Source organism: Capricornis sumatraensis, chromosome 18 (assembly GCF_032405125.1).
Source record: "Capricornis sumatraensis isolate serow.1 chromosome 18, serow.2, whole genome shotgun sequence".
Lineage (NCBI taxonomy): Eukaryota > Metazoa > Chordata > Mammalia > Artiodactyla > Bovidae > Capricornis > Capricornis sumatraensis.
The window spans coordinates 10,668,053-10,680,681 of record NC_091086.1 but is presented as its reverse complement, the minus strand read 5'-3'; the positions used below and the strand labels follow the sequence as shown (position 1 = coordinate 10,680,681).

At 51.9% G+C, this 12,629-nt stretch overlaps 1 protein-coding gene across 1 annotated transcript in view; it reads left to right on the top strand.

Annotated features, from left to right (window-relative positions):
• STK10 (serine/threonine kinase 10) overlaps nucleotides 1–12,629 on the top strand; it is a 129,414-nt gene that overhangs the window by 75,433 nt on the left and 41,352 nt on the right. The window contains exons 5-7 of the mRNA XM_068990477.1: nucleotides 3,328–3,400; nucleotides 4,329–4,523; nucleotides 5,082–5,163. Coding sequence (XP_068846578.1) covers nucleotides 3,328–3,400; nucleotides 4,329–4,523; nucleotides 5,082–5,163 — 350 coding nt within the window. The remainder of the gene's footprint in view (nucleotides 1–3,327; nucleotides 3,401–4,328; nucleotides 4,524–5,081; nucleotides 5,164–12,629) is intronic.

The window sequence follows — 12,629 nt, the reverse complement described above, 5'->3', positions numbered from 1 at the left end:
TAGATGGTAGTATTTATTGAACGAATGAATTGCCTGGAAATGAAAAAAATTTTATGAATTTGAGTTTTTATTTGTGTGTTTCACTGTAGCGCTGTGACAACAGTGACATCTGTATACCAGAGCGCACACATCAACAGTAAGACGTAACGTCTCATGACAGCACTGCTGGAACGTTTCGCTTTTTGTAGGACGCGTAAGCGTGTAAGACGGCCAGACCGAATAGTTTTCTGGCTTCTTCCTTAGCTGGACTTCTCCCAGGTCCCCCCTTCCTTGTCTCTCGAGCCCCGCACCCCCTTCTCCCCATCACGTCACATGATCGTGAACAGACACAGCTGGTGTTCATGGGATGGCTGGCTGCCTCCACCACTGAAGTTCGAGTTGCCAGAGGGCACGGACTTGGTTTGCTTTCTCCCCGCTGTATTCTCTGCTCCAGCTCGCGGGTGGTTCCAGACGGAACTTAAATGAACAGGTGAAAGAACCCAGCGACACAGAAGGGGCGAAACTGGAGCCCCGCGCTCTCGGGTTCAGGCCTGTCTCTCTGCGCCGTGCCCGCTCCTGGTTTGAAATTGTGAGTCTGAGTGAAACGGCCGAGTGTGGCCTCCAGACCCAGGAGGCGGCTCTCAGGGCGGCTGGCTGTTGCCACTCCAGTGGTCTCTCAGTGTCTTGCTTCCTCCCGAGTTCAGCTTTTAATCGAGGTGGAACTTGGCGCCGGAAGGCTGGAGCACTGGAGAAAGTTCCTCTTTGTGGTGCTGGCCTCTCCCCTTAGCAATGGGTGGTGGTGATGGATGTGTGTAAAGAGAAACTGTATTAATTTATTTTGTTAGTCCTGAAAGTCAAATGCTTTCGTCATGGCAAACTTCAGAAAAGTGGGAGAAACCTCGTCTCTCTGTCCATGGACAACCGTTAAGCAAGCTAGCACATCTCCTCCAGTAATTCAGGCTGCAGCTCTGCTCTTTTGCGGGGAGGTAGGGTATAATTCCAACCATGCAGTATATTCAGATATTCATCCTCTCCCTTTCCTGTTGAGCCTATTTAAATACACCAATAAAATAGTTTCCTATTCTATTAAACGTTGAGTATTTCAGTATTTGTTGTTTTAGACTTCCCGGGTGGCACTGGTGGTAAAGAGCCTGCCTGCCGATGCAGGAGACAGAAGAAGTGTGGGTTTGATCCCTGGGTGGGGAAGATCCCCTGGAGGAGGGCATGGCAACCCACTCCAGTAATCTTGCCTGGAGAACCCCATGGACAGAGGAGCCTGGCGGGTTATAGTCCACAGAGTCACACAGAGTTGGACACTATTGAAGCGACTTAGCACACATGGTGTTTTAAAATTTTATTTTCCCTACATTTTTATTCAGATATAACTGACATTCAGCACTATGTCAGTTTAAGGTTACATTATAATGATTGGACTTACATACACCATTAAATGATTATCACGATAAATTTAGTGAATAGCCATTTGTGTGGTTACAAAATAAAAGAAAAAAATTTTTTCCTTGTGATGAGAACTCTTAGGATGTACTCTCTTAACAACTCTCATATATAACATATAGTAATGTTATATTTATTTCTATATATATTTACTGTGCTTAATTATATTTAAACATATTTAAGTACATTCCTAGTACTTATTTATCTTATAACTGCAAGTTTGTACCTTTTGACTAATTTCATCTAATTCTCCTTCCCCCAACCCCCACCCCCCATAGATCCGATCTCTTTTTCTGTGAGTTTGTTTGTTTGTTGACAACACTATATTGATTCCTGGTGTAAAACGTAGTAAGTTGATTTCTCTACACATTATAAAATGATCACTGCTATAAGACCATCTATTGCCACACAAAGATATTACATTGTTACTGACTATATTCCCTACACTGTACATTTCATTCCTATGAGTCATTTATTTTATAACTGGAAGTTTGTGCCTCTTAGCCTCCCTCATCTATTATCATTATTAAATGTATATTAAAGTTGAATATTATGTATAATTCAGTATTGAAATATTGAATAAAATATTTTAAAACGTTACTGACTATAAAATATCCCGCCATATGTGTGTGTATCACACGTAATCTGATCAGTTATTTAGTCTTTACCATCTTTCTTGCTTTTCCTGGTGGCTCAGATGCTGAAGAATCTGCTTGCAGTGCAGGAGACCTGGGTTTAATCCCTGGGTTGGGAAGATTGCCTGGAGAAGGGAATGCTACCCACTCCAGTATTCTTGCCTGGAGAATTCCACGCACAGAGGAGCCTGGTGGAAATACAGTCCATGGGGTCGCGGCGAGTCAGACACGACTGAGCGACTAACATGCTTCTTTCTCATTGTTGTTCAGTCGCTCAGTCGTGTCCGACTCTCTGCGACCCCATGGATGGCAGGACGCCAGGCTCCCCTGTCCTTCACCATCTCCTGGAGCTTGCTCAAACTCATGTCCATCGAGTCAGTGATGCCATCCAACCATCTCATCCTCTGTCATCCCCTTCTCCTCCTGCCTTCAATCTTTCCCAGCATCAGGGTCTTTTCTAATGTTTCAGTTCTTCACATCCTAGTTCATTTTTCTTTGTGTGTACGTTTGTATATATGATACATAATCTTAAATCCTTTTTAGAAAAGACAGAATGTATTATATACTGCACATAAGAATTTAAAAAATCGCTCCATGAAAGCTAAGCAATGATGCTTATTTTTAAGTTGTATCTATTATAATGACATTTTGGTGAACAATCATTACCCATAATGTTTTTATATTTAAGATTATTTCAGGGAATTCCCTGGTGGTGCAATGGTTAGGACTCTGTGCTTTCGTTGCTGAGGGCCTGGTTGGGGAACTAAGATCCCCCAAGCTGCAAGGTGCTGCCAAAAAAAAGAAAGAAGATTGTTTCATTAAGGTAGATTTGGATTACTGCACCAGAACAGTATGGGTGTCATATTTTATTTATTTATTTTTTCAGTCTGCACCGTGCAGCATGTGGGATCTTAATTCTCCAACCAGGGATCAAACCCAGGCGCCTTGCTCTGGGAGCTCAAAGTCTTAACCACAGGACCACTAGGGATGTCCCAAGTATGGGTATTTTAGAAGTTCTTGCTATTTATTGCCAAACTGCTTTCCTAAAAGCCTCTTCAATTTATATTCTTATTAGCAGGTAGGAAGGTGCATACCTCTTACAGCAGTGGGTGTTATTATTTTTTAATGATCACTAATTTGCTAGACAGAAAATGGCATCTGTTAGTTGATTTGGAACGTGAATCTCTGTGTCCACACCCCAGGGCCGTGGGTGGAGGAATGTCCATCCAGTCCTCTATCTGAGATTCTTGCCTTGCAGCTGACTTCGGTGTGTCTGCCAAGAATCTGAAAACTTTGCAGAAGCGAGATTCCTTCATAGGAACGCCTTACTGGTGAGTCGTGTAGCCTCTGGAAATGGGATGCTGGACTGAACGTCACACCTCCGTGTCCCCTTGGTGACCCCTGGCTCGGCTGGAGGGGAGAGGACAGGCAGGGGCTCCTGAGTCGGCCTGCTAGGTCTGAGCCTGCGTGCGCCGAGACCTTGGCCATATTACCCAGCTTTTTGTGCCTCGGTTTAGTCATCTGTGAAATCAGGGGTATAATAGTGCCTATATGATGTGGTATTGTGAGGATTAAATGGGATGGTGCATATAGAAAGTGTTCCACTTATAAGAACTGACATTTTCTGGAGAATGGTTCTTGATGAATTCAAGTGTAGACTGACAGGCAGACCCAGAGCTAGAGCTGGGGCCAGGAAGATGAACAGTATGAGTTCGGTTGCTATGCTTACATGAAATCTCCCTAGACTCTTCCAGTCCATTTTGCTCCCTTCTTTTCCAAAGAGAAAAAGCCTCTCTCAGTTTCACACCTAACTACTTTCTGCTTTACTTCCCTCCCATCGTGGAGTTGGGTTCCTTTTTTGCCTGCTTATTACTCACCCTCTCTCTCTCTCCCCTTTCACTCCTCCTCTCCTTTTCTCTCCCGCCCCTCTCTCTGCTGATAATTTCCAACCCCCCCCCCCCCCCGCCCCCGGATCTCCCCGGGCCCCTCCGCCCTGCCCCCACCCGCCCCTTCCCCAGGACCCTGTGTTCTGGATTGCTGCTGCCCTCTTCTGGTAGGAGTCGGAGCTGCAGCAGGACTGGGCTGTGAAGCTGCTTGGAAGGCGTCCTTTTGTGAGGAAACCGTCCCAGGAAGATAGTGGGTGGGAAGGAGCGCACATCAGGACCTGGGAGTGCTCGCGCTGGGCCTTGACCCTGACCCTCCAGGAGGCGCCTGCGGAGGCCAGGGTCTTAGCGCTCTGTTGTCCCCTGGTCGGTTCAGGATGGCCCCCGAGGTGGTGATGTGTGAGACCATGAAGGACACCCCATACGACTACAAGGCCGACATCTGGTCGCTGGGCATCACGCTGATTGAGATGGCCCAGATCGAGCCCCCGCACCACGAGCTCAACCCCATGCGGGTGCTGCTCAAGATCGCCAAGTCTGACCCTCCCACGCTGCTCTCGCCCTCTAAGTGGTAAGGAGCCAGGAGGCCTGCCCGGGGGTGTCTGCAGGGCGGCCCTGGGCGGCAGGGCCGGTGGGGGGGAGGTGGGGTGCCAGGGCTCGGCCTCACAGTTGGGGAGCAGTCAGGCCTGGGGTCGGTAGGCTTTTTCTGAGCCCCCTGGGCCCTCAGAGCTCCTTCCTCCTTCTGTGCTCTGAGCATCAGCTCTCCATCCACGCAGACTGCGGAACCCAAATAAGCTGGATCCTGCTGCAGGAATAAGAGACCACACGAGCCGTTGCAGCCACACGGCGCAACCCTGGGCTGGGAGCTGGGACTCAAACCCCCAGCACGGCTGTGTTCCGATGCGTGGCCTCGGGCAAGCCCCCTCTCTGATTCTGCATCCCCTCTGTCAGTGACCAGAGGGCGTCCTGAGGTCGCCTCCGCTGGCTCGCTTATAAAGGCTCCCTTTGTCCTTTGAGGGGCGTGTTTGGGAAGCACGCGACTCTCAGGAGAGTGGAGTCCCTGGTGCGGGAAGTCTTCTGGGCTCTTCCCTGCTCCCAGCTCACTGCCCCCACCTGTCTGTCCTCCCAGGTCTGCAGAGTTCCGAGATTTCCTGAAGACGGCCCTGGATAAGAACCCAGAGACACGGCCCAGCGCTGCGCAGCTCCTGGAGGTGAGTGGTCGCCCCTCCCAGGTGGCTGCCTGCCTTGACCCGGAAGCTGGGTTCGTCCTCGCCCTGCCCTGGGGGCGTCGTGCACAGCCGTTCATTCATCAGCCAGTGTGCCCTGGGCACCCATACCCGCCAGCCCTCGCGCAGGGAGGGCGAAGGGAGACCAGAGTCCTGTCCACATGGGGCTAACCTGGGGGAAGGGGAGAGGCAGCCAGTGAGCAGCACAGGGGAGGGGCTGCTCTCCTGTAAAAGGAGGACGCGAGGGGCTCTGCGAGCCAACACCCAGAGGAGGTGAGGGGGACCACACGTGGTGCTCGAGAGTGGAGGTGGAGGCCTGGGATGGGGGCATGATGGGTGCAGCTGGCAGAGCCAGGAGGCCTGGGTGCTGGGGCTGGGGTGAACACAGGGGTGTGGGAGGTCGGTGGACTGGAGACAAGGTCAGGGCTGCACGGAGTGTGTCCAGTCCCAGGCTCAGTGGTTCCCCAAGCGGACTCTGGGTATGAAGCATCTAGTCAGTCTCTCCACCGTGACTATTAGAGCAAAAGGATGCGGAGAAAAAGGCGCATGGGAAAACCAGGCAGAAGTGCCTAGAGTCCCCTCTTGTGGAGTCACAGAGGACACACCGAGCTCCCCAGCTCTATGCTCTGGCGGCACAAGTGAAGTGTTGTTTCCCTGGGAAGCATGTTGGAGAACTCGGGGCCTAGGGTTTCACTGGCAGCTGACCACGTGGGCAGCCTCTGCTGGCAGGGACCAGAGTTCCAGGCTCCAGAAAGCTGGGCAGGTGGTCAGCATGGACCCCATCATTTGCACAGTGCAGGCTGAGTCAGCCCCTCTTATCAGTTCACGGTGGGAACCCTCTCCAAATCCAGGCTCCCAGCAAAGGGCTAATGGTGGGAGCAGCATTCCAAAGGAGAGCTGGACCAGGTCACGGAGAGTCACATAGGACCTTGGGAGGATGTGGACTTCACCCTGTTTGGGACAGGGCACCTGTGAGGGTTTGGAGGGAAACACTGACTTACAAAGGTCTCTCTGGCTGTTGGACGTGGCATCTAGGAGACCAGCCAGGGTGACAGGTGACTCGGGGAGCATCCCCTTAGCTAGCTGAATGACCTTTGGGTGGGGAAGTATATGGTGGCTTCCTTGAAGCTGTTTGAAATACTGGAAGTAGCTGTGAGCCACCCTTGTCCAGAGCTGATGCCTTGGGCCCTGGTGTCTGCAACTGGTGGGGTGAGTGTTGGAACCTTGGCAGCTGTGTTTGAAAATCTGCACGCACCACTCACCCAGCAGTCTCCGGGTCGCCTGGCCACTGTCCCTGGGGGCACCAAGACTGCTGGGAGAGGACGCAGGTCTGGGGTCGGGCAGGGGCTGGCCCTCCACCCCGTCCACCACTCTAGAGCTTCCCCCTGTGTGATCGTCTTTGACTGTGGTGGGAGGAGAGGGGGTCGCGCCCCACCACGCCCTGGAGGCTCTCTTCACATGCAGCCGCTTTTTCCCAGCGCTGACTTCCTATGAGCCAGGCACTGGGGCTGGGCTGGCGCTCAGGGTGCCCCTCTGGGCTCTGTGCACAGTGGTGAAGTGTGTGGCCTGGGGGTGGGAAGGCCTGGGTTCAGTCCTGGCTGTGGGACCCTGCTTGAGGGGCTTCACCCCGCCGTGACCCTGTTCCCACTCTGAAGTGGGGATAATAGTCAGCCCCCCTCCCCTTACAGGGTCGTTGTGAGGGTTGAGGGGAAGATCCTGGAAAGTGCTTAGCTAAACTGCAGTGCTGTGCTCAGTGACGGTTTGACGCCTTGAATTGAAGTGTTTAAAAGTGGAAAGAACTGGGGATGCACACTGGGGTTGTCTGCTCGGGGTCACGATTGCGCCTTGTGGGCTTCTGCACTGTGTTTACAGTCACGTGGCTGGAGTGACAGAGGCGTGGAGGGGCGTTGGGCAGGGACGGTCTGGGCAGCCAGCGGTGGGGGTGGGGTGGGCCTGCCGTCATGGTCAGATGCGAGAGCTCCAGGCTCCTTGGGGCCGATTGTTTCCTGTGAACAGTCACCTCCCGGCCTGGAACATCCGGCCTCCAGGACACAGCCGTGAAGAGACCAGCTGTCTCTCATCTCCCATGGCAGCCCGGGAACCTCAGCCTGGGCTAGGAATTTCCTTTCCATAGTTGGGGGAAAAAAACCTTCCTGCCAGAGGACTCTTTGCTAAGTCAGAAGGCTTGCAGAAGAAAAGAGAGATCCCTCCGCATAAATAAAACTCCTTGCAGAGCTTAGGCTACCGTCAACTTTTCCCATGTGCCTGTTTATCTTTTGAGTTAGGGAGGGTGGGGCATTGTTCCCCCCGTAGGTGAGGTCCCAAGGCTCAGGGAACAGAACTGGCCTGCTGAGGTCACCTGGCTTTGAGTGGCCAGATGCGAGCCCAGATCCCGTCCTGCCAGTCAGCGCCTCCTCCAGAGCTGATCACGCCCCCGCCTCAGCCTTTGGCTGACTGCTGATTCCTCCTGGCCCTCATCATTCCCTGCATCCTGCCTTCAGCCGACTGACTTCTGCCCCTGCTGGCTTGTGGTCCATTCATTCGCTTGCCTGGATATTAGTTGGGACTGTTATCACTTGGTGGTACCCCAGGCTCTGAAATCAGGCTCACCCGCCAGGAATCTGAGTGGTCCTCACCTTGAGCCTCAGTTTCCTCCTCTGCAGGAGGTGGATCGTGCTCACATCACAGAAGTGTGTGAGTGGATGCAGGTCTGTAGCCACCTGACATCTGGGGCATCATCGGTGCACAGTATACGCTTGTTGAATTTGCTCTTAAACCTGCTCCACTCTAGCACAGCATACTTTTCAAGGTTGTTGGCACCTCTGGACGTCATGGTCAGCTCAGGCTGCAGGGCTGGTTTTGCTGGCCCAAGCAGCGGTCGCAGGCGACCCTCATCTTCCTGCTGTCGGTACCTGATGTCAGGTCTCCATGCCCTCTTGGTTTCCTTCCTTCTCACTGGTCACTAGCCTGTCTCTTTGGCTGTTCTCTTTCTCCAGCTGATTCACACGAGGTTTGCCAGGGCCTTTTCCTCCATCTCCATCACCTCGATGGGCTCGCTTAGTTTGTGACAGCTCCTGCATTTCTGCCTGCAGCCCAGACTGCCCCACCCAACCCCAGACCCTTTTGTCCGATTGTTTACCCTCCACCCTCCTTAGTATTCTCTACCCGCCTTAGGTGTCCACAGGCATCTCAAACTTAACAAGTCTGCCACTGATCTTTCCCCAAATATGCTCTAGCAATGATTTTCCCATCCCAGTTGATGGCAGCCCCACCTTGCCAGCAGTCAGGCCCCTAACCTTGCAGCCATCTTCTCAGAGGGATTACCCTGTCTTTCTCACACACTCTGTATCCATTCTACCAGGGAGTCCCGTCATCTCTGCCTTCTGAAATGCCCAGAATCCAGCCACTTCTCACCACCTCCACTGTGGCCGAGGGAAAAGCACAAGTCCGCTCCTATACCTCCTGAGTCCGTGCCGCTTGAGACTTCCATCTTCCGCAGGATAAAATCCAGAGTCTCAGTGCCCATCTCACCTTGATCCCTGAGATCTGTCCCTCTCTCACCCCCTCCCTCCTCCCCAGCCAGCCAGCCTCCTTGCTGACACTCCAGGCTCCCTCCTGCCTCAGGGCCCTGCTCTGGCTGTCCGCTACGCCTGGGCTGCTCTTCCCGTAGACGCTTCCACCTCTTTCCTTTCTTCAAATCGTCACTCACGTGGCAGCTTCTCAGTGAGGCCTGCCCCAAGTGTTCTATTTAAAACTGCAAATCACCTGCACCCCTCACACTCCTAATTCTCCTTCCTGTGCCCTACATTATTTTGGGGGGGGCGGTGCTGCATTGGGTCTTAGATGAGGCATGTGGGCTCTTGGTTCCCCAGCAAGGAATGGAACCCGTGTCTGCTGCATTAGAAGGTGGCTTCTCAGTCACTGGACCACCGGGGAAGCCCTGCTGCACCGCTGTTTTTCCATGGCACGTCGCACTTAGAGTATATGACTTGTTTATCAAGTTTATTGGTGATCATCCTGACCAGCATGTCAGCTCCCTGGGGACAGCAGCTTTTTTTTTTTTTTTTTTTGCCACCAGTGTTCCCTAGTCATCCAGAACAGTGCCTGGTACGGAGAGGGCCTTTGACTAAATATTTGCTAAGTATATTTATTTTTACTTAGTAAACTGTTATGTAACCTTTTTCCTATCCCAGGTTCGATTCTAAATGTTTAGCGAATGTTAACTAATTCAATGTCTTGGAAGGTTGACCATGCAGATGGCAGCAGAGGTCCTGGCTGGACGCTGGGTGCCAGTCGGTAAGCTCTGCGGCTTCATGGGGCTCGCCTCAGAGACAGCACAAGGCAGCTGTCCTCGTCCTGAGGAGCAGACTGCTGCGTCCCCTCTGGTCCGGGTCTTTCTTGGGGGCACCTGAGCACCTTTCCAGGGACCCTGTGCCCAGATGAGCCTGTCCCCAGGTGGCAGCGTGCTGGCCCCTGGGGAAGGTCCCACGCCGTCCTGTGCTGCACACTGCCTCTCCTTTTAAACACATCCCGGAGGTGACAGAGCTGGGTCAGTGGGTGTCTGTGCTTTGTGTCCCAGAGCAGCTTACAAAGCAGTCTTCTGGGCCTCATCAGACAGGAGGGCCTGCTCCGTCTGCCAGCCTCGCATGCCCGGGGATTCCAGGAGCTTGGGGTCCAGGGGAGTGGCCCTGCTCGCCTGCCCTTCATCAGAAGCTTTCTTCCCCACAGTTCCCCCTCCACTTCCTAAAGACCCAGGGGTACTCAAGGGAGGCCACGGAGCAGATGTTCAGCCTCAAGAAAGCATAGCTTCTGGCCAAGCTGAAGAACCACTAATTTGGTCAATATGTGATGTGGCTTGATGAAAACCTGGTGTTTCCAGAAGCCTGTGTCTGCATTATTTGTTCCTGCTGCATCTGCTTCAGCCACTGCAGTGAAGTGTCCCGTGGCTTCTTGCTTAAGTTCACACGTGTGAGGTTGTGCAGTGTGAAGCTTGGGAACATTTGGGATCTGATTCTCATCCTCGGTTCTAAAGCACTGTGCTCTGTGGGGATGCAGGAGGGAACGGCAATGGCTGGGAGTGCAGACTGGTGCTCACAGGCTCCTCTGATTGCCGTCCTTCTGATGGTGGTGATAATAATGGTGGTGGGGATGGTGATGGTGGTGGAAGTAGTGATGCTGGTGACGATGACGGTTAGTAGTGATGGTGGTGCTGGTGCTGGTGATGAGGATGATGGTAGTGGTGTGATTATGCAGGTGATTGTTTGAGCCATATTTTGAGCTCTTACTACAATGCTTAGAACATCCATACTATTATTCCTAGGGTACAGATGAGCAGACTGAGGCTCAGAGAAGTTGACTTGTCCAAGTTGTTGGAAGTGGGATTTTACTCCAGGCAGCCTGGTCTCAAGGGTAGAGCCCGCAGTGTGCACTGCTATACTCTCCTGCTTCCCTCAGTTCAGTTAGGTCACTCAGTCGTGTCCGACTCTTTGTGACCCCATGAACCGCAGCACGCCAGGCCTCCCTGTCCATCACCAACTCCCGGAGTCCACCCAAACCCATGTCCATCGAGTCGGTGATGCCATCCAACCATGTCATCCTCTGTCATCCCCTTCTCCTCCTGCCCTCAATCTTTCCCAGCATCAGGGTCTTTTCAAATGAGTCAGCTCTTATTAACATCCAACTCAAGACCTTTCAGAGCCGCTTGGCTGCTGGAGTGACACCTCTGAAGGGTCCCTGTTTATAGCACTGCTTTGCTGCAGCCTTTGTACTCGCTTATGCTCCTGCCTGGAATTCTCTGTGTCCAGAACTTTCCCTGGTCGGCGGCCCCTCTACATCCCCTCAGGTCTCAACTTGAGTGTCCCCTCCCAAGGGGGCCCCTGTGACCTAAACAGACTCCACTCCCCCCCAGCACCCCAGGCCCCTGCTCCTCCTGCCTCCGCTGTCCTCTTACCTGATCTGAGAAGTGTTCTTGCCATCTGGTGGCATGCCCCTCATCTTTCCCAAGGCCAGGGACCTTGCCTGTCTGCTTGTTTGGCCTCATTTCAGCACCTGCCACGTTGCTGGCCTCAACATGGGACGGAGGCGTGAATCGCCGAATGAAGAGAGGTGTGGGAGAGAAGGATGAGAAATTAAATTCTTCATGCCTTTCAAAGTTGGTGCTGACTAGAGGAAGTGCAGCTGGCTTAGGGTGGTCTGAGCGACAGAGCTCTCTAAAGGAGTGAGCCGCGTTGGTTTCCGGCGCGCAGTGTCAGGTGCCCAGGTGAACAGGTATTGCTCCTGGCCGTTCACAAATGAACCGAACAGATAAAAACGAATGAGCAGATAAGAATGATCTGTAGCAGCCCTATCTGTTGTGAATGTGTTTTCAGGGTGCTACAAAATTTATTCTCTTTAGTTATTTAGATACTACCCTACAATCCTGTTGACATTGTTCCTCCACTGATAAATTTTCTGACAGTAAAAACAGTGAATTTCATTGGAGCCTTCCTGCAAATTTCAAATGAGCATATTCCAACTTGATGACCACTCCTAACATGCCTTTCTTTTTTAAAAAAAATTATTTATTTTTATTTATTTGGCTGCGCTGGGCCTTTAGTTGTGTTATGTGGGACCTAGTTCCCTGACCAGCAGTTGAACCTGGGCCCCCTGCTTTGGGAGCTCGGAGACTTAGCCATGGGCCACAGGGAGCCACTGTGCCTTTCTAAGTGGCCCTGGGTGAGTGTGGGAGATTGAGGAATCCCGCGACCCTTTCCACTCCCTGATGCAGGGCAGACTTGCAGTAGGCCTTAAAATCTCCTGAGGCCTTAAAAGCTTGGGTGTATTCCAAGGACCATGAAATAACTTTCACTTTTTAGAGATGTGAGATTTCTGAAAATGCCTCAGAATATAACATATACCACTTGGCCTCAAGATTTTGCAAAACCCAAGACCTATACAAGCATTTCCATAGCAGCTTTATTAAAACAGAAGTGGCCATCAGCCGCAGAAAGAATATCGTGTGCCATTGTCACGCGATAGAATACTGCACAGGAATCAAAAAGGAACAGTCGGACCTCCCTGGCAGTCATCCCAGTGGTTAGGAATCCTTGCTTCCCTTGCAGGGGGCATGAGTTTGATCCCTGGTTGGGGAACTAGAATCCTGCATACCATGTGCGGTGGCCACAAAATTTTAAAGAATAAATAAAAGTAAGTTTAAAAAAAATTAAAAAAGGAACAGTTTACTGACATGCAACAAGGTAGGGGAGTCTCATAGTCTCAGCTTAGTTGTATTGAGTGAAGAAAACCAACTACAGAAGACTACATATTTTGGGATTCTGTTCAGATGGAGTTAAATAACAAGCAAAACTAGTCTCTGGGGCTTGATGGCTGAGGGCAGTGGGTTTGACTGCAAGGGGGATGGGGACCTTCCTGAAGTGATGGAAATGTTCTGTGTCTCGAGCTGCGTGGTGGTT